Genomic DNA, 19,899 nt, shown 5'->3' with positions numbered 1-19,899 from the left:
ATATTGCAGCCTGAACCAACTGATGAACCCCTCCCTGAACCCAAACCTCCGCAACACTTCCCAAAGATACTCCCACTCCACCCGATCAAAGGCCTTCTCCGCGTCCATAGCTGCCACTACCTCCGCTTCCCCCTCCACCGAGGGCATCATAATCACATTGAGGAGTCTCCGCACATTTGTATTTAGCTGCCTACCCTTCACAAATCCCGTCTGGTCCTCATGAATAAACCCCCGGGACACAGTCCTCAATTCTCGTAGCCAGCACTTTCACCAGCAACTTAGCGTCAACATTGAGGAGCGAGATCGGTCTATACAACCCACATTGCAATGGATCCTTGTCCCGCTTCAAGATCAAAGAAATCAGCGCCCTGTACATTGCCGGGGGCAAGATCACCCCCCTCCCTCACCTTATTAAAAGTCCTCACTAGCAACGGGCCCAGCAGGTCCACGTATTTCCTGTAAAATTCAACCGGGAACCCATCCGGCGCCAGAGCCTTCCCCGCCTGCATGCTCCCCAATCCTTTAACCAGCTCCTCCAGCCCAATCGGCGCCCCCAAACCAGCCACCTCCTCCTCCTCCACCACCCTCGGGAACCTCAGCTGATCCAGGAATCGTCACATCCCCTCCTTCCCCCAGCCCCCCAATCTGGTCCATAAACCCCCTTCTTAGCCGTCCTGGACCTAGAACGGTCCAGTGCTGGGTCCAGCACCGTGTTGAAGTTCGTTCTCTCTCTCTCTCTCTCTCTCTCTCTCTCTCTCTCTCGATCCAGAATCCGACCCAGCATGCGTTTCAAAAATCCGGCATCATCCCAATTCGGGGCATATACGTTAACCAGTACCACCCGCACCCCCTGCAACCTACCACTCACCATCACATATCGACCTCCATTATCCACTACAATATTCAGTGCCTCGAACGACACCAGCTTCCCCACCAGTATTGCAACCTCTCTGTTCGTCGCATCCAGCCCTGAATGAAAGACCTGCCCTACCCATCCCTTTCTCAGCCTAACCTGATCTGCCACCTTCAGATGAGTCTCCTGGAGCATGACCACGTCTGCCTTCAGTCCCTTTAAGTGCGCGAACACCCGGGCCCTCTTGACCGGCCCGTTCGGCCCCATACATTCCAAGTTATCAGCTGGTTCGGGGGGCTACTCCCCCCCCCCCCCCGCCGACTAGCCATCTCCTTTTCTAGGCCAGCCACGTGCCCGCGCCTCCCGCACCCTCCAGTCCCCCAGGCGGCAGACTCCCACCCCGACTATCTCTCCTACTTCCAGCTCCCCTTTGGCCAATGCAGCAGCAACCCCCCCCCCCCCCCGCTAGATCCTCATCTAGCCATTTTGCTCCCCCATGACAGTCCCGTAAGTCAGCTGACCCCGGCCTCTCCTGCCATTCCATCGACCCCCCTGGTGTGAGAATCCTCCCACCCCTTGGCAGTCAGTGTGTACACCTCTCCAGCACCCCCCCCCCCCCCCCCCCCCTGGCCCCGTCCCCATCCTTCCCTAACGCGGGAAAAAAGCCCGTGCTTTTCCTGAGCCAGCCCCGCCCCCTCTGGCGCAGCTCCTTTTTGCGGTCTTACCCCCAACTCCCCATCCCTGGGCCTCCACACACCCCCACCCCTCTTCCTCCGAGGGGCCCTGCCCCTCCAAGACCGACGCCCACACTCTCCCACAGCCCCCACATCAAATCCATTCACCCATCCCCACCCAGCACCAAAACAAAAAGAACATTCCCCAAACGCAGTAAACACAGTAAACATCCCCCCACGACAAACCCTCCGTTTGAGTCCAACTTTTCAGTCTGGATAAATGCCTCATCAGGCGTTTCAAAATAATGGTGCCGATCTTGGAACGTGACCCACAATCACGCTGGCTGCAGCATCCCAAACTTCACCCCCTTCCGATGGAGCACCGCCTTAGCCCGGTTAAAACCAGCCCTCTTCTTAGCCACCTCCGCACTCCAGTCCTGGTAAATTTGGATCTCTGTGTTCTCCCACCTGCGGCTCTGCTCTTTTTTGGCCCATCTCAGGACACACTCTCTGTCCAGAAAGCGGTGGAACCTCACCACTACAGCCCTTGGCGGCTCGTTGGCTTTGGGTCTCCTTGCCAGGACCCGATGAGCCCCATCCAGCTCCAGGGGCCCCGGGAAAGCTCCCATGCCCACCAGCGAATTGAGCATCGTGCTCAAATATGCCCCGGCATCGGGCTCCTCCACTCCTTCAGGGAGACCCAGAATCCGAAGATTCTTCCTCCTCGACCTATTCTCCAGGTCCTCAAATCTTTCCACCTCGTGTGCCTCCACCTTCACCGCCAGGCCCAAGATCTTGGCCTTGTTCTCTGAAGCTTTTTGCCGCACCTCCCGGATCGCCGCCCCTTGGGCCTTCTGGGTCTCCATAAGCTTCTCAATCGCCGCCTTCATTGGCGCCAGCATTTCTGTCTTCAGCTCCTCGAAGTAGCGTTAAAGAAACTCCTGCTGCTCCTGCGCCCACGCTGCTTGGTCTCCACCTGCCGCCATCTTGCTTTTTCTCCCTCGCACGTCCCGCTGCACCAGGATCACTTTTTTAACCGCTGCATTCCTGGTCCAATCCATATACTGATGGGGGGGACCTTGCTGTCACCTTCCCACACTGGAAGCCGTCGAACAATTGCCGTTTGGGCTCCTCTGAAGAGCCCAAAAGTCCATTCCCGGTGGGGGCTACCGAACGTGCGACCTGCCTAGGCATAGCCGCAACCGGAAGTCACACAACATATAAGTTGAAGATAGATATCAAAATTCTTTATCAAAATTAAATTTTAAAAATTAATAATACATACAAAAATACTTAGGTCATTAAAATGTAGGTAGGTAATGTGTTATGCACATAATTGAGGTGTTTGGATGTAATTAAAACAGATAGTTCAGTGCAAATGAGGCAGAGCTAATAAACAACACAAACTGCTTTATTTCTCCTCTGTGCACCAAGGTTCAGCACACTAAGAAAGTTGACTTAAACAGACTTTGTTAGCATGGCAACAAAAGGGTAGGGCCAATTTCAAACCGTTATTAAATAAATTATGCTGTCACCAGGATTTAATTAATCAGTTCTGGTGAGTGTTGCTAGGTGGATGTCCTTTGACATTATGCATCACTCTCCTAATTAATTAATTGTGAGACAAATGTGATTGACTTTTTTTGGTGTTCATTCTTTAAGTTGCTATGGAATAGGAGAAGTGCAGGCAGATTCTGGATTCACCTGAAAATGAATTTCCACCAGTAAAGGAACTTCTACCAATGTGGTGAAAATTCACCCCAATCAAATTCTCAGCAAAAAACTGCCAAATTTCAGCTTATTACCATGCAGTTCAGTTAAAAGGAAATAAGTTTACCACGAGAGATATATAGCAAGACACTTTTATTTCCTAACAAACTATGTACTGTCAATTTAGTAATGTAGTTTTCAGTCCAAAAATGTACAAATTCAGTACAATTAAACTTCACAAAATGAAAACACTTAACCTCAAAGCTATTGAATTTTTTAAAAAAAATCAGTGATGAAAATTGCATCTTTGTGGTTTAAGTGTACATCTGGAACATGTCTAACCTAAGTAATCTACAGCTCTTTCAGAGAGCCAGTGCAGAGTCAATGGGCTGAATGACCTCCCTCATTTGGTGTAGTGAGTGAGAGTAACTCCTCATGATAAACAGTGGACCAGTTGTTCAACAAATTATCAAAATGGCACCAAGTGAAATGGTCCTGCAACATTATAGCATTAGAAAAGGGAAAAACAGTGTGAAATTGTGTGATGTCCTACGTGCATGTCTTGTTGAATATGCGTTAGCTGCTGCAACTGACTGGATGGATTACACTTGATTGGGAACAAGTTTGGCATATTAATACTTACTAAAGCGCTTACATTTGTGAACAAAGAGTACTGGGGATAGTAAATAAATAGTTGTATGATTGAACTCGCAAGGATTAAATCCAGCGTTAACATTTTTTCAAAAATAAAGTAAACCCAATATATTGTATAAAATGCACGGTTATAAAATTACTATTAACCTTTTTCTCAGGTGTAGCGGTAAATTGATGAATTAGTCTGGTGTATCCATAGTGATTATCTAATTTATGAATCATAGAATCATGGAATTTACAGTGCAGAAGGAGGCCATTCGGCCCATCGAGTCTGCACGAGCCCTTGGAAAGAGCACCCTGCTTAAGCCCACGTCTCCATCATATCCCAGTAACCCCACCTAACCTTTTTTTAGACAGTAAGGGGCAAATTTGTATGGCCAATCCACCTAACCTGCGCACCTTTGGACAGTGGGAGGAAACTGGAGCATCCTGAGGGAACCCACGCAGACACGGGGAGAAAGTGCAAACACCACACAATCACCCGAGGCCAGAATTGACCAGGGATACTGGAGCTGTGAGGAGCACTGCTAACTACTGTGCCATTCTCACTGCCAACTGTAGTATGATTCTGTTGAGCTGTAATTGTAAATCTTTTTGTTTTAGCAGTATAAAGTGACATTGCTGATTCAAGAGGCTTTGTCAGGTGAATAATTGTAATTGAGCCTTTATTGTTAACTTAAATGGTCTGAATTTTGCATCTAAAGTGTGTTTATTTTTGAAAATTCATTTTTAATTTTTGACTTAATTTAAACAAAATTGTTTGTTCCCAACAGAGAAGGAAAATTAAAATCTAGAGTAGCAACCAACAGTCTAACACCTGGGAACAAGTTTGCTCCCACCTTTTCTTTGGCAGGAGATGGTGCATACTTCTTTTGTTTTAAAGGAGGTTGATAATTAAGGAACAAACTTGAATTTTTATTTTACATAATTGAGGAATGAAAACAAAAATGAAGATATGCTTGACAACATTTTAAGGAAGAAAAACTAATCACTTGTATGGTACAATATCTCTGCAGACTGAATTAATTTTTTTTAAAAATAGGAGTGGAGAGAGGGAAAAGACCTACATGTGTGCACAGCAACTGTGGAGAAGCCTAAAATTGTGCACAAGGAAGGTTTACATGAATTATCCACAACTGCTTTATAAGCAAGGCCCTGTACTGAGAAAGTCTTTGGGATTTACTGCCATCTTGTGGAACCTGAGTTTATGACCATTTTTTAAAAAAAAAATCTTTTTGCCAGTTGCAAGATAAATTTGAACATTTAAAGAAAATGCACCAGGAAGAAAGAAAGAAGTTGGATGAAAAAAAAAGTGTCTTGGATGAAGAGATGAGTATCTTCAATAAGAGGAAGGCTGCAACTGAATTGCTACAGGGCCAGGCATTCCAGACTGCGCCACAAATGAATCTCAAGAAAGACAAGGACCGCAAAAAGTAGGTACAATCTTGATGTAAAATGAATGTTTTGAAAAGCATTGTTTTTCCTCTAGCATTTGCAGCAAAAATAGTAGAAGTTTCCCACCTGGTATTTTTGGCAGCAGATGGTGCATATTGCTTGGGATTTAAAGGAAGTGAATAAAAATAAAGAAGGTTTTTTTTATTTTAAGTAATTGAGGAATGAAAGAAAAATCAAGGTGTGCTTGACAAGATGTTAGGGAAGAAAAACTAATTGTTTATGTTTATAAGAACTAAATTTGAGCAAGATCAGGAGTTTCTACATATTCTACAGTGTTAAGACATGCTGCCAAATTTGCTTTCTACCTGAGGGCATCTGCGAATTGATTTCCTATTGATACAATGTATGTAAGAGAAAGTGAGTCCCATTAGCATGGTGGCATCGTGTTTAGCACTGCTGCCTCACAGTGCCAGGGACATGGGTTCAATTCCGGCCTTGAGTGACTGTGTGTGGAGCTTGTATACTCTTCCCGTGTCTGCATGGGTTTCCTCTGGGTGCTCCGGTTTCCTCCCACAGTACAGAAATGTGCAGGTTAGGTGAATTGGCCATGCTAAATTGGCCCTTTGTCCAAAGATGTGTAGTTTGGGTTAAAAGGTTCTTGAGATATGGCGGGGAGTGAGTTTGGGTGGAGTGCTCTTGCAGAGGGTCGGTGTGACTTGATGGGCCGAATGGCATCCTTCTGCACTGTAGGGATTCTATGATTGTTTGCGCCAGTCACAGAATAACGCAAAATAATATCAATATGAAGTAGTACATTTTGAGGGAGGAGAACAAAGAATAGAAGTATATTCTAAATAAAACCGAGCAGATACAACCTAATTGACAGAAGAAAAACGATTTTAAAATAAATGGCAAATGAAATTTTGGATATGCTGAATGCAAAAACAAGAAGGCAAATCTAAAATTTATGCAAGACGGTGGTTAATCGGTTATTTTCACTTTGTCACTTTGGGACCGTGGCATATTGAAGCCATAGTTAAATGTAGATTCAGTGGGGTGATAGCAGTGAATCGATTAATGCGAGACATGGAAAAACTAGTATTATATTCATTAGAGCTGTGAAGGTGAATTAATCTAATAGATATGTTTTTATTTAAATTAATGGTTTGGCGTGTTAATAATTGAAAAACTATTTCAATTAGTGACAAAGAGCACAAGTTTGGATTTAGCATGAGAAGGTAGTTTATGGGTGTGATCTACCAGTCGTGTTGCGCTCGAGCGAGAGCGCAGCCTAGCCGGTAGATCTCGGGACAGGCCTCTCGTGGGCTTCCCTGCAGTCTTTATGCCTTGGTGAGATATACCCAAGTCCCACGAGGCATCGGAATCCCACCCAAAAGGGGCGATACCAAACAGAGTACGCCTAAGTAGGGTTTAAACCCGCTTACCGGGATCAACTGGCCTCTCCTGTGAGGCAGCAGCCGGCACCATTCCGTACTGGTTGAGACAAATGTGGACCAGGTGGAATGGTACCCGGGGAGTCTCCCGGGTAATCAATGACCCCCTCGGTGGTCAGGGTGGCCCCCTGGCCTTACCCCTGGAACATGGGCACTGGTAGGAGCATTGCAAGGGTGCCGAGGTGCCAGGGTGGCACTGCCAAAGGTGGGGGGGGCATGCCCATGAAAGGAGGGCAGAGGATGGGTTTGAAGGGTGGGAGGTGCATGGCAGGTAAGTTGAGGCCTCTGGGGGGTTGGGAAGGGCACAGCCTATAAGGGAGCATGGATCGGGGTGGGGGGGGTTCACAAGAGGACCTCTGGCGGGGTGTCCTCACTGAGTGGAGGGGGGGATCTGTAGTGCCCATGTGTGTGGGGGGGGGTGGAGGACTTACAAGCTCATTTCGAGATCAAAATGATGACCTGATCTCTAAGTTCAGCTCCCCAGTGCTGAAAAAAAAATCAAAATGTGGACGAACCCGGTGAGAAACTACCCAGGGCCCAAAAAAGTATCATTTGATAGCAGTGGGGAACTCGCCAGCAAAACCCACCAGAAACGTCCCGAAAAACCCGGAACAAATGAACTTAGAAATGTTTTGGTTAAATTCTGCCCTATAAATTTTCTTTGCGCCTAAGATGTTAAAAATAAAAATGAAATGCCACCGGTGACTACTGCAGCAGAGTTAATCTCATCATTTGAGAAGAAATTGGATTTAAGTGATTAAAGAATACGAAACATCAGGGAAAGTGCAGGAAAACTGGATTAGTCTAACTATTTCTGGTACTGGTTATGAGATGAATGACTCTTCTGCAATCATGCAAGTTTCAGAAAGGTTCTGAGAATTTTGTTTTTTGGAATTTTATCAGTTCTGTCTTTGATAAATATGGGGCGGGATTCTCCCATTTTCCGATGTGGTGCGCCCCCGCCGGCAGTGGGATTCTCCGTTCCCGTAGCTGGCCAATGAGGTTTCCCATTGTGCCCCCCCCCACACTGTCGGTAAACCCGCGGGTGTGTGTTAGCTGCTGGCAAAGCGGAGGATCCCGCCACAGGAGAATCCCAGATGGTCTATGTTTTGTATGGTAAAATGCATCATAACTGTTGCTATCCCACAGTACTATGCATATGGATTTATTTTATATTGCTTTAGGATTAAGGATGTTTTTATTTTAATTCCTCCCCAGAAGAGAAATCTTTTTTTTTTTTACAGGTAATTGAAATTGCCTTTCCTTATCCCAAAGGCAGTGACTCATGAGGTTACACAGGACAATATCTACCTGAAACTTTGCCACATTCAAATGCGAGTGTTATAAAGTTATTTAAATGGATGGGAGGACATTTCTGTTCAATGATGGACAAATGTGGAATTCCTTCCAATTCCACACTACAGACCAACAAGCCAAATGAATGTTTTTTTATTTTAAGTCACTGCTAAGTGAATATATTTCTGGTAATACAAGTTCGAACCAATACTAACATGCAGGAAATTGATTGAACTGCTGTTTGGGGGAAGAGGCTAGATATAGTCAGTTAACTCTGGAGCTCTATGTATAATTTAATCTTCAAAACTTGTGAATGATAATTGCAATATTGGGTGATGCATCAAAGCTGAATGACTGAACTCCTCACTCTGCTTCTACAAACAATTGCTTCACCAAAGCTACTGGACAGAAATACAGCACGAGCTTGACCTGCTTTCTCCATGCTGGCTGAAGGCAAAGATGAAACAAACTAGATTTTGAACCTAGGATCCTGTAGATCTTTGTTACTCAGGAACTTGCTGCTAAAATTAATGATTGATGAGAGCTGCTACGTACAACAGCCTGAAAATAACTTACTCTTGTAAACTGTAGGTGAGCTGCTTATTTTGTTGCATTATTTTGGAAATATGGAATCAAAAAGCATAGTAACTACAAAACTAAATTTGTTTCAATGAGGCATTGCAAATCAATTTGCCAAACTATACATTGCTAATTATTATTTTTGTTTCTTTGCTTTGTCTTCCAGCTATTAATTTTTTGTTTTGCTGTGTAATGCTGCATCTCACTTTATAAGGTAAGCATGCCTTGGTGGCTACAAAGGCACCAGTTACTTAATTCTGTTTCTTATTTTTGCAAATTCAATTCTCTAATATTGTTGGGTAGACCGTGGTGCAGTGGTAACATCATTGGACTAGTAATTGTGCAGCCCAGACTAATCCTCTGGGGACATGGTTTCATAGCTCCAAATCCTAGGACTTGGCTCCTCACTCTGCAACTGGATCCTCAAAATCTAACCCACAGACCACAATCAGTAAGAATAAACAACAACACCTCCTCCTCAATACCGGGGTGCCGCAAGGCTGCGTACTTAGCCTCCTACTGTACTCCCTGTACACACACGACTGCGTGGCAAAATTTGGTTCCAACTCCATCTACAAGTTTGCTGACGATACGACCATAGTGGGCTGGATCGCGAATAACGACGAGTCCGAATACAGGAGGAGATTGAGAACCTAGTGGAGTGGTGCAGTGCAGCCATCTGGGATGGCCACTTACAACTAGGTACAGAGAAACTCGCAAAGCCTAACGGGTAAAATGGACAAGCCAAGACTCGGGCAGGCTCAGAGCCTGAAATGCATATTTGCAAGCAAGAAGTCCAGACGGTATCGAAACTCCGACCAATTAGCATTTTAATGGGGCCGATTAGCATTTGATGGCCCATTTTCACCAAAACAAAGGACTGGTACTCGAGCGACTGGTACTATCCCAGACATTTTGGCGCCACTCCCTGTTCAAGGGAAGCGTAAACAAAGGGGTCAGTGACCGCTTGGGGCACGCCCAGACATCCAGATCCCCGCCCACTTATTGGTTAGGTATCGAACAGAGTGATCAGGGATCACCCAATTAGTGGGGCCCAAACTGAAGGACCGCCCTAAAGAGCGCGAAAACCCCCAAGTATAAGAAGAAGAGTTCGCCACATGTTCGTCCTCTCTTGGACCTGGTACCCCGGTCACGGCCATCTCCAATTGAAGCAACACCAGAAGCAAGTCCAAGTTCAACGCTCACTACGAGACGGATGAGCCTAGCTGAGCAGCAGTTACTCCTTCGAACCTGATAGATCCAGAATCGAACAGCGGCCACTGTTTCTCTGACCTAAGCCGGGTGCCCAAAGTTAAGTGCAGGTTGTCTTAGTCGATAGGTGTAGTTAACTAGTAGTGTTTATGTTGCATGACTAATTGTGTGTAAATAAAGTACCCTTGACCTTGAATTAACTAACTGGTGTTTGGCTCTTTGATCGATAGCCGGTTGAACCTTGGGGTGGTATCATTTGATACCTGGCGACTCTAAGCATCAGAATATAGATAACCTAGAAAAAAGGGCAAACTCGCTGATTGCCATAATTGGAACAGAGCCACAGAAAGGACAGTGTAAAAGAAGAAAAGGCAACAGCAGCGACAACAATCTATCCCTCAATGCCAGCAAAACTAAAGAGCTAGTCATTGACTTCAGAAAGCAAAGTACTGTACACACCCCGTCAGCATCAACTGGGCCGAGGTGGAGATGATTAGCAGTTTCAAATTCCTCTGGGCACACAACTCCAAAATCTGTCCTGGTCCACCCATGTTGACGCTACCTCCAAGAAAGCACAACAGCGCCTATACTTCCTCAGGAAACTAAGGCATGTCCACATTTACTCTCACCAACTTTTACAGATGCACCATAGAAACCGCCTATCTGGCTGCATCACAGCCTGGTATGGCAACTGCTCAGTCCAAGACCGCAAGAAACTTCAGAGAGTCGTGAACACCGCCCAGTCCATCTCACAAATCTACCTCCCATCCATTGATTCATCTACACCTCTCACTGCCTGGGGAAAGCCGGCAGGATAATCAAAGACCCCTCCCACCCGGCTTACTCTTTCCCCTTCCATCGGGCAGGAGATACAAAAGTTTGAGAACGTGCATGAACAGACTCAAAAACAGCTGCTTCCCTGCTGTTACCAGACTCCTAAATGACCCTTTTATGGACTGACCTCATTAACACTACGCCCCGTATGCTTCACCCGATGCCAGTGTTATGTAGTTACATTGTGTACCTTGTGTTGCCCTATTATGTATTTTCTTTTATTTTCATGTACTTAATGATCTGTTGAGCTGCTCATAGAAAAATACTTTTCACTGTACCTTGGTACACGTGACAATAAACAAAATCCAAATATTCCACCATGACAGTTGGTGGAATTTTATTTGAATTCATAAAATCATAGTTGAAAGCTAGTGACTCTACAGTGACCATGAAACTATTACTGATTTTCGTAAAATCCCATCTGTTTTGTTAATGTCCTTCAGGGAGGGGAAATCTGCATTCCTTATCTGGTCTGGCCTACATATGACACCAGCCTCACAGCGGTGTGTTTGGCTCTTAATCGCTTCTGAAATGCAAGCAAGTCACTCAGTTCAAAGGCAAATGGGAATGGGCAACAAATGTTGGCCTTGCCAGCAACTTCCACATCCCATCAAAGAAAAGAAATCAATTGTGGAATATAAATTAAACATTAACACCCCGACTTGACACAACAGGTGTATACACCCCCTCAAACCCTCCAGTGTAAATAACATAAACAAAAATAAAGTAAACCCCCCCCCCCCCCCGAGCTGCTGCTGCTGACCAATGTCTATCGTTCTGCCAGGAAGTCTAAGAACGGTTGCCACCGCCTGAAGAACCCTTGTACCGACCCTCTCAAGGTGAATTTCACCATCTCCAACTTAATAATCCCTGCCATATCACTGATCCAGGAGTCCACGCCTGGGGGCCTCTCATCTTTCCACTGAAGAAGGATCCTTCGCCGGGCTACCAGGGACGCAAAGGCCAGAATTCCGGTCTCTTTCACCTCCTGCACTCCCGGCTCCTCTGCCACCCCAAATATTGCCAGCCCCCAGCCCGGTTTGACCCTGGATCCTACCACCCTCGACACCGTCCTCACTACGCCCTTCCAAAATTCCTCCAGTGCTGGGCATGCCCAGAACACATGGGTCTGATTTGCTGGGCTCCCTGAGCACCTAACGCACCTGTCCTCGCCCCCCCCAAAAACCGGCTCATCCTTGTCCCGGTGATGTGTCCCCTGTGCAGCACCTTAAACTGTATGAGGCTGAGCCTCGTGCACGAGGGAGGAAGAGTTCACCCTCCCTAGGGCATCTGCCCACGTCCCCTCTTCAATCTCCTCTCCCAACTCCTCCTCCCACTTGCGTTTCAACTCCACCACCGAGGCCGCCTCCTCCTCCTGCATCACCTGGTAAGGTTCCGAGATCTCCCCCCCCCCCCCCCCCCCACCGAGAGCACCCTGTCCTGTACTGTGTGTGGCAGTAGCCGTGGGAATTCCACCACCTGCCGTCAGGCAAACGCCCTTACCTGTAAGTACCTGAAGGTGTTCCCCCGGGCGAGCCAGTACTTTTCCTCCAGCTCACCCAAGCTCGTGAACTTTCCGTCCACAAACAGGCCCCCCAACGTTCGTATCCCTGCCCTGTGCCACCCCGAAAACCCTCCACCTGTTCTTCCTGGGGCGAACTGGTGGTTCCCCCATAATGGGGTCCACGCCGAGGCCCCAACTCCTCCCCCCCCCCCCCCCCCCCCCATGCCGCCTCCACTGCTCCCAACTTTTGAGGGGCGCCAGCACCACCGGGCTCATGGTATACCTCCTTGGAGCCAGCGCCCCCGTTGCCAGCGCCCCCGTTGCCAGCGCCTCCAGACTCGTACCCACACAGGACGCCGTCTCCAGCCTCTTCCATGCAGCCCCCTCCATCACCCACTTGCGCACCATCGTCGCATTGGTGGCCCAGTAGTACACACAGAGGTTGGGCAGCGCCAGCCCCCCCCCCCCCCCTATCTCTACTCCGCTCCAGGAACACCCTTCTCACCCTCGGAGTCCCTCGCGTCCACACAAACCCCATTATACTCCTGTTAACCCGCCTGAAAAAAGCCTTCGGGATAAACACTGGGAGGCACTGGAACAGGAACAAAACCCTTGGGAGCACTGTCATTTTGACTGACTGCACCCTACCCGCCAAGGACAGCGGCAACTCGTCCCACCTCTTGAACTCTTGCTCCACCAGCCTTGTAAAGTTAAGCCTATGCAGGGTCCCCCCAGCTCCTGGCCACTTGGACCCCCAAATATATGAAGCTCCTCTCTGCCCTTTTTAGTGGGAGCTCGCCAATCCCCCTCTCCTGGTCCCCTAGCTGAAGTACGAACAGCTCGCTCTTCCCCATATTGAGCTTGTACCCCGAAAAGTCCCCGAATTCCCTAAGGATCCTCATTACCTCTGGCATTCCTCCCACCGGGTCCACCACATACAGCAGCAGGTCGTCCGCATAAAGCGACACCCTTTGCTCCTCCCCACCCCGCACCTACCCCCTCCAGTTCCTCGACTCTCTCAGTGCCATAGTCAGGGGTTCAATCGCCAGTGCGAAGAGCAGAGGGGACAGGGGACACCCCTGTCTCGTCCCTCGGTGCAACCGAAAGTACTCGGACCTCCTCCTATTTGTGGCCTCACTCGCCATCAGGACCTCATACAACAGCCTAACCCACCTGACAAACCCCTCCCCAAACCTCTTCACCTCCCACAGGTACCCCCACTCTACCCTATCGAAGGCTTTCTCAGCCTCCATCGCCACCACTATCTCCGCCTCCCTCTCCCTCGCTGGCATCATAACGTTCAAAAGCCTCCGCACATTCGCGTTCAACTGTCTCCGCTTCACAAACCCCGCCTCGTCTTCATGGATGATCTACGGCACACAATCCTCAATCCTCGTGGCTAAGACCTTCGCCAGCACCTTGGCATCTACGTTTAGCAACAAAATTGGTCTGTAAGACCCACATTGCAGGGGATCCTTGTCCTGCTTCAGGATCAAGATCAGTGCCTGGGACATCGTCGGGGGTAAAGCCTCCCTTGCCTCATTAAAGGTCCTAACTAACAGCGGGGCCAACAGGTCCATATATCTTTTTTATAGAACTTGACCGGGAAACCGTCCGGCCCCGGTGCCTTCCCCGCCTGCAAGCTGCCTATCCCTTTGATCAGCTCCTCCAGCCCAATCGGGGCCACCAGTCCCTCTTCCACCTTTGGAAACCTCAATTGGTCCAGGAAACGGCCCATTCCTCCCGTGGGGGCTCGGATCGGTACAATTCCTCGTAGAAGTCCCTGAAGACCCCATTGATGCCAACCCCACTCTGCACCACGCTCCCCTCCCCTGTCCTTAACTCCCCCGATCTCCCTAGCTGTGTCCCGCTTCCGAAGCTGATGCGCCAGAATCCGGCTTGCCTTTTCCCCATACTCATAGACTGCCCCCTGGGCCTTCCTCCACTGCACCTCCGCCTTCCTGGTGGTCACCAGGTCGAATTCGGCCTGGAGGCTGTGCCTCTTCCTCAACAATCCTTCCTCAGGCTCTTCCGCATACCTCCTGTCTACCCTCACCATCTCCCCCACCAGCCTCTCCCGCTCCTTGTGGGCCCTAATGGAAATCAGCTCTCCCCTCACCACCGCCTTCAGTGCCTCCCATACCATCCCCACTCGGACCTCCCCGTTGTCGTTGGTCTCCAAGTACCCCTCTATACTTCCTCGGACCCGCTCGCTCACCTCCTCGTCCGCCAACAGCCCCACCTCCAAGCGCCACAGCGGGCTCTGGTCCCTCTCCTCCCCCATCTCAAAGGCCACCCAATGCAGGGCGTGGTCCGAAACGGCTATTGCCGAATACTCTGTATCCTCTACTCTCACTATCAGCGCCCTACTCAAAATGAAAAAGCCGATTCGAGAATAAACCTTATGGATGTGTGAGAAGAATGAAAATTCCCTAGCCCCCGGCCTTGCAAATCTCCAAGGGTCCGCTCCTCCCATTTGGTCCATAAACCCCCTCAGCACCTTAGCCGCTGCCGGCTTCCTACCCATCCTGGACCTGGAGCGATCCAGTGCCGGATCCAACACAGTGTTAAAGTCTCCCCCCATTATCAGGTCCCCCACTTCCATATCTGGGATCCAACACCACATACGCCGCATAAAACCCGCATTGTCCCAATTCGGAGCATACACATTGACCAGTACCACCCTCTCTCCCTGCAACTTACCACTTACCATTATGTAGCCACCGCCATTATCTGCCACAATGCTCGACGCCTCGAATGACACCTTCTTTCCCACCAAGATCGCCACCCCTCGATTTTTGGCATCTAGCCCCGAGTGAAACACCTGACTTACCCACCCTTTCCTCAGTCTTACCTGGTCTGCCACCTTCAGGTGTGTCTCCTGGAGCATAACCACATCCGCCTTGAGCCCCTTCAGGTGCGCGAACACGCGGGCCCGCTTAACCAGCCCATTCAGTCCCCTTACATTCCAAGTTATCAAGCGGATCGGGAGGCTACCCTCCGACTAGCCCCCCCCCACCCCCCCGCCACCACCACCCAGGACCCATCCTAGCTGGTTTACTCCCCCCATTGCACTTCCGCAAGTGAGCTGACTCCTGCTGACCCCGGCCACTCCCGCCTCCCCTTCGACTCCTCCCATTGTGTGGCACACCCTCCGCTCCCGCTCCCCATCCACAGGCTCTCCCCCTCCCTCCTCCGTTCTAAGCGCGGGAAAGAACCCTCGCTTCCCCGCCCGCCCCCCCCCCCCCCCCCCCAAGTCTTAGGCGCGGGAGAAAAGCCCGTGCTCTCCACCTACCAGGCCCCGCCACCAACCAGAACAGTGCCCAACCCACCGCATCCACCCTCCCCAACCCGAAAGAGAAAAACACAGAAAAAGAAACCCAAAACAATGCAAAGGCCCCCACCCCCCGAACAAAAAATAGGCATAACTATCCACCGTAGCCCCCAATCGCCCATCCCGACCCTCAGTCTGTGTCCAGCTTCTCGGCCTGAACAAAGGCCCACTCCTCCTCCGGAGACTCAAAATAATGGTGCCGGTCCTTGTAGGTAACCCACAGTCGTGCCGACTGCAACATGCCAAACTTCACCCCCTTCCTGTGCAGCACCGCCTTCACTCGATTGTACCCGGCCCTCCTCTTCGCCACCTCCGCACTCCAGTCCTGGTATTTTCGAACCTCTGCGTTCTCCCACCTGCTGCTCCTCTCCTTGGCCCACCTGAGCACGTGCTCTCAATCGACGAACCGATGGAAGTGCACCAGCACCGCCCGCGGAGACTCATAAGCCTTGGGCCTCCTCGCCAACACTCTATGGGCCCCTTCCAGCTCCAGGGGCCCCTGGAAGGACCCCGCTCCCATCAGCGAGTTCAACATGGTGACCACATAGGCCCCCACGTCCGGCCCCTCCAGCCGCTCCGGGAGGCCCAGAATCAGCAGATTCTTCCGCCTCAACCGATACGCCATCTCCTCGAACCACTCCTGACATTTCTTGTGGAGCGCCTCGTCCGCCTCCACCTTTACCGCCAGGCCTAAGATCTTGTCCTCATTGTCAGAGATCTTTTGTTGAGCCTCTCTGATCGCCACCCCCTGGGCCATCTGTGTCTCCAGCAGCTTATCAATAGAAGCCTTCATCGGCTCTAGCAGGTCCGTTTTAATCTCTCTGAGGCAGCGCTGGATACCCTCCTGTTGCTCCTCCGCCCACTGCCTACACGCTGCCTGGTCGCCGCCTGCCGCCATTTGGTCCTCCTTCCCATCCTTCGGGTCCACCATCACCTTTTTTGTCGCCCCGCTCCTAGTTAAAGCCATATACTGATGGAGAGCTATTATTAACTTCCCACACCGGGAAACATCAAAAAAGTGCCTTTGGGGGCCAGAAAAGAGCCCAAAAGTCCGGTTTTCTGGGAGCCGCCGAATGTGCGACTTAGCTCCGCATAGCCCCAACCGGAAGTCTCGAGAGGGAATCCTTTTGGCAGTGTTCGCTTCACCAATCTGCCCCAAAAAGTCTGTGGAAACTCCTGAAAAAGGTCTGAGAGTCCGTTCCAGGCGGGAGCTGCCGAATGCGCGACCTGCTCCTCCATGGCTGCCACCGTAAGCCTCGTCCCGCTTCTTCAATGGCCTTGGTGAGATCTTTTCACAGTTGTTCCCTCTGCTGCTAGAATTCACCTTTAATAAAGGCCCTCAAGTCAGCTTGAAGCCTTTAAGCTTGCCCTTCCCCCGCCTGCATGCTGGAAGAGGCTTTTGTCTTTCCTGCAGTTCCAGCCAAATCTTTTACTGTTTCTGCCGGGTCTGGTAACCAAGAGACATACCATTCCTGGGGGGACACTGTCGGGGGAATGTTGCAGTCTTCTTCCCACACCGGGAAATGTCAAAAAAAATACCGTTGGGCCCCCATTCCAAGCGGGAGCTGCCTAACATGCGACTTAGCTCTGCTTAGCCGCAACCGGAAGTCCAATTGTGGAATATGTTGGATGGCAGAGACACGTTTAAATTACAACTTCAACATTTATTTTCTGAGGCCTTGTGATACTTCAAAAAAACTATTTATGTATAGAAATGGTATGCTTTCTCTTGTCTCATAATCTGCCTTTCCGTGTTCTACACAGACTATCTTCAAATTTTAAAATCTGTAAATTAAATCCATCTGGTAATACCCAATCCAGTAGCAAATGAATATCTCATGCTAATATCTAAACACTTATTTAAAATCCCTTAGCTATGGTGTTGAAAGATCAGCCACACTTGATGCTTCAGTTAACTGTACAACAAGAAAAGCTGCTCCTAACTTTTGTTATGTATTGCTGATCACAATTGATTATTCAAAAGCCCCTGAATTGCAACGGTTTTGAAGATGAGGTACAATTCAGCGAATTAATCACACTATTATTGTACCCAAATATAGCAGCCACATTGTACACGGCTAGATTCCACAATACTGTAACAATGAAATTAATTATCTTTTGATGGTGTGATTAATTCCAATTGACAAATTGATTTTAAAAATTAGTTCTGGGGTTCCGGTGGCAACTATGAGGGAGTAGATCGCACATTTGGTGGTTCCCGTTTCCGTCGGACTTTTGGACCTTTCCCCCCAACTTTTTTGCGCTTTTGAATGCGGAACTGGAAAGCAATAGTACTCAGGCACTGAACCCATACAGAGTTGTATGGACTTAAGAAGCCGGAGGGACCGTAAACAGCAGAAGAAGTGGTCAAACAAGGGCACGTTGGAGGCTGTGAGATAGACCAATGTGGCCGGTGTCCAGAGCAAGGTGCCGACAGTCCAGCCTACAATGGAGCAGCTGCTACAGGCCATGCAGGAGGGCTTTTTAGCTCTGAAGCGCAATAATTTGGAACTGCTCCAGAAGTCAATGGACCGATTGGAAAAAAGGCTGGATGATCAGGCTGAGAAGCTCCAGAAGCTGGAGAAGACGGTGGAGGAGCAGGCAGACTTTCAAACGGTGGCGGATGTGGAGATTCGGAGGCCGAGGGATCAGCAAAAAATGCTCCTGGATAGGCTGGAGGACCTGAACAACAGATCTCGCCGGCTGAATGTAAGAATTGTTGGCCTCCCGGAGGGGGCTGAGGGGCTGGATGCCGCCACGTATGTGGAGGGTATGTTTCAGAAGCTGCTAGGGAATGAGGTGTTCCCTTGTCCGCCGGTGGTGGACAGGGTACACGAGTGCAGGTGAAGCAGCCGCGACGAGGGGGTCCCGCATGAGCGATGGTGGTCTGGTTCCACAGGTACCTGGACAAGGAGCGGGTTCGGCAATGGGCCAAGAGCACACAAAGCTGTACATGGGACAATAGCACCCTGCGTGTTTACCAAGACCTGAGCACTGAGGTGGCTAAGAGGAGGGGAGGCTACAGGCAGGTGAAGGAGATTTTGTACAAGAACAAGGTGAAATTCGGGCTGCTTTTTCCGGCGCGACTGTGGGTTACGTATGAGAGCCAGCACCACTATTTCGAGGAACCCGAGGAGGCGATGGACTTTGTTAAGAAGCAAGGGCTGGCTCTGAACTGAGGACCCTTGGACTCATGGTAGAACTTTTAAGTCTATTTTGTTTCTCTCTAGCTTTGAGAGATGCCTGCATGCTTGGATCCGTTCTTTTCTTTTTTTTCGACCTTTTTAGGTTGTATTTTGGTTGCGATGTGTTTTTCTTGTTCTTTTTCGTGGTTTCCCTAAATGTTTCCTTTTTTGGGTCTCTTGTTGGGTTGGAGGTTTGGTGGGGGGGAAAATAAGAAAGAAAATAGCTAAAAAGGTGTGGTTATGATGGGGGTTTCGAGGGAATTTTTTAACAATCTTTTTTCTGTGTGTGGAGGGTAAGGGCTGAGAGTGCCTGGTGGTACTTATCTCTATCTGTTTGATCTAAATTGCACTATTGTAGGGGATATCTTTGACTTGTATGGAGTATGTGTTTAAGCAGGGCTGGTTTGGGGAAGAGGTATGGATGGGCTGGGGGGGAAGAGGTATGGATGGGCCGGGGGGAGGAAAGTATGGATGGGCCGGGGGTGGGGAGTATGGATGGGCCAGGGGGAGGGGAGCCAGGGAACAATGGGTGAGAGACGCGCTGGTGCTGAAATGTGAGCTACCAGGCTAGCTGGGTGGGCTAGCCAACGGAAGCCAGGTGGGGGGGGGGGATTCATACAGTTAGACTAGAGCAGGGGTTGGGTGGTAGGATGGTGTTACTAGGGGGAGGAGGGGGGGGGGGGGAAGTTGATCTGCGGACGAAGATGGAAACTGGACATGACAACAGTGAGGAGGTCATGGGTGGAGCTGGCCAGGAGGCGGGCCAGAGGAAGCGCGACACATGGTTGGGGGGCTGGCCAAGGAAAGGGGATGGCTGATTGGCAAAGGGGGGGGGAGGAGCAAAGTGCCCCCCAACTAGGCTGATCACCTGGAATGTTAGAGGGCTGAATGGGCCAGTGAAGAGGGCGCATGTGTTCGTGCATTTGCGGGTTCTGAAGGCGGATGTAGTCATGCTGCAGGAGACGCACCTGAAAGTGGCAGACCAGGTTAGGTTGAGGAAGGGCTGGGTTAGCCAGGTCTTTCATTCGGAGCTCGACACTAAGACTAGGGGGGATCACGATCCTGATTAATAAAAGGGTTCAATTTGAGGCGGAGGGTACAATTGCGGACGGGGGCGGCAGATTCGTTATGTTTAGGGGTAAGCTCGAAGGGGTGAGAGTAGTCTTGGTCAGTGTGTATGCCCCTAATTGGGACGATGTGGATTTTATCAGGAGG

General features: G+C 49.6%; 1 protein-coding gene across 4 annotated transcripts in view; it reads left to right on the top strand.

Annotated features, from left to right (window-relative positions):
• The window catches only part of septin10 (septin 10), a 119,468-nt gene that overhangs the window by 88,956 nt on the left and 10,613 nt on the right, over positions 1-19,899 (top strand). For 2 of the 4 annotated variants that reach the window (XR_011935189.1, XR_011935188.1), the window contains exons 9-11: positions 5,134-5,324; positions 7,985-8,627; positions 8,782-8,829. Coding sequence is in view for 2 of the 4 variants with exons in the window: in XM_072476709.1 (XP_072332810.1) it covers positions 5,134-5,324; positions 8,782-8,788 (198 nt within the window). In the remaining 2 variants the exon portion in view is untranslated. The remainder of the gene's footprint in view (positions 1-5,133; positions 5,325-7,984; positions 8,628-8,781; positions 8,830-19,899) is intronic. The other 2 variants (XM_072476709.1, XM_072476708.1) reach the window with 1 other exon arrangement.

The sequence above is a fragment of the Scyliorhinus torazame genome, chromosome 15, assembly GCF_047496885.1.
Source record: "Scyliorhinus torazame isolate Kashiwa2021f chromosome 15, sScyTor2.1, whole genome shotgun sequence".
Lineage (NCBI taxonomy): Eukaryota > Metazoa > Chordata > Chondrichthyes > Carcharhiniformes > Scyliorhinidae > Scyliorhinus > Scyliorhinus torazame.
This window is presented reverse-complemented; position numbering and strand designations above follow the sequence as displayed.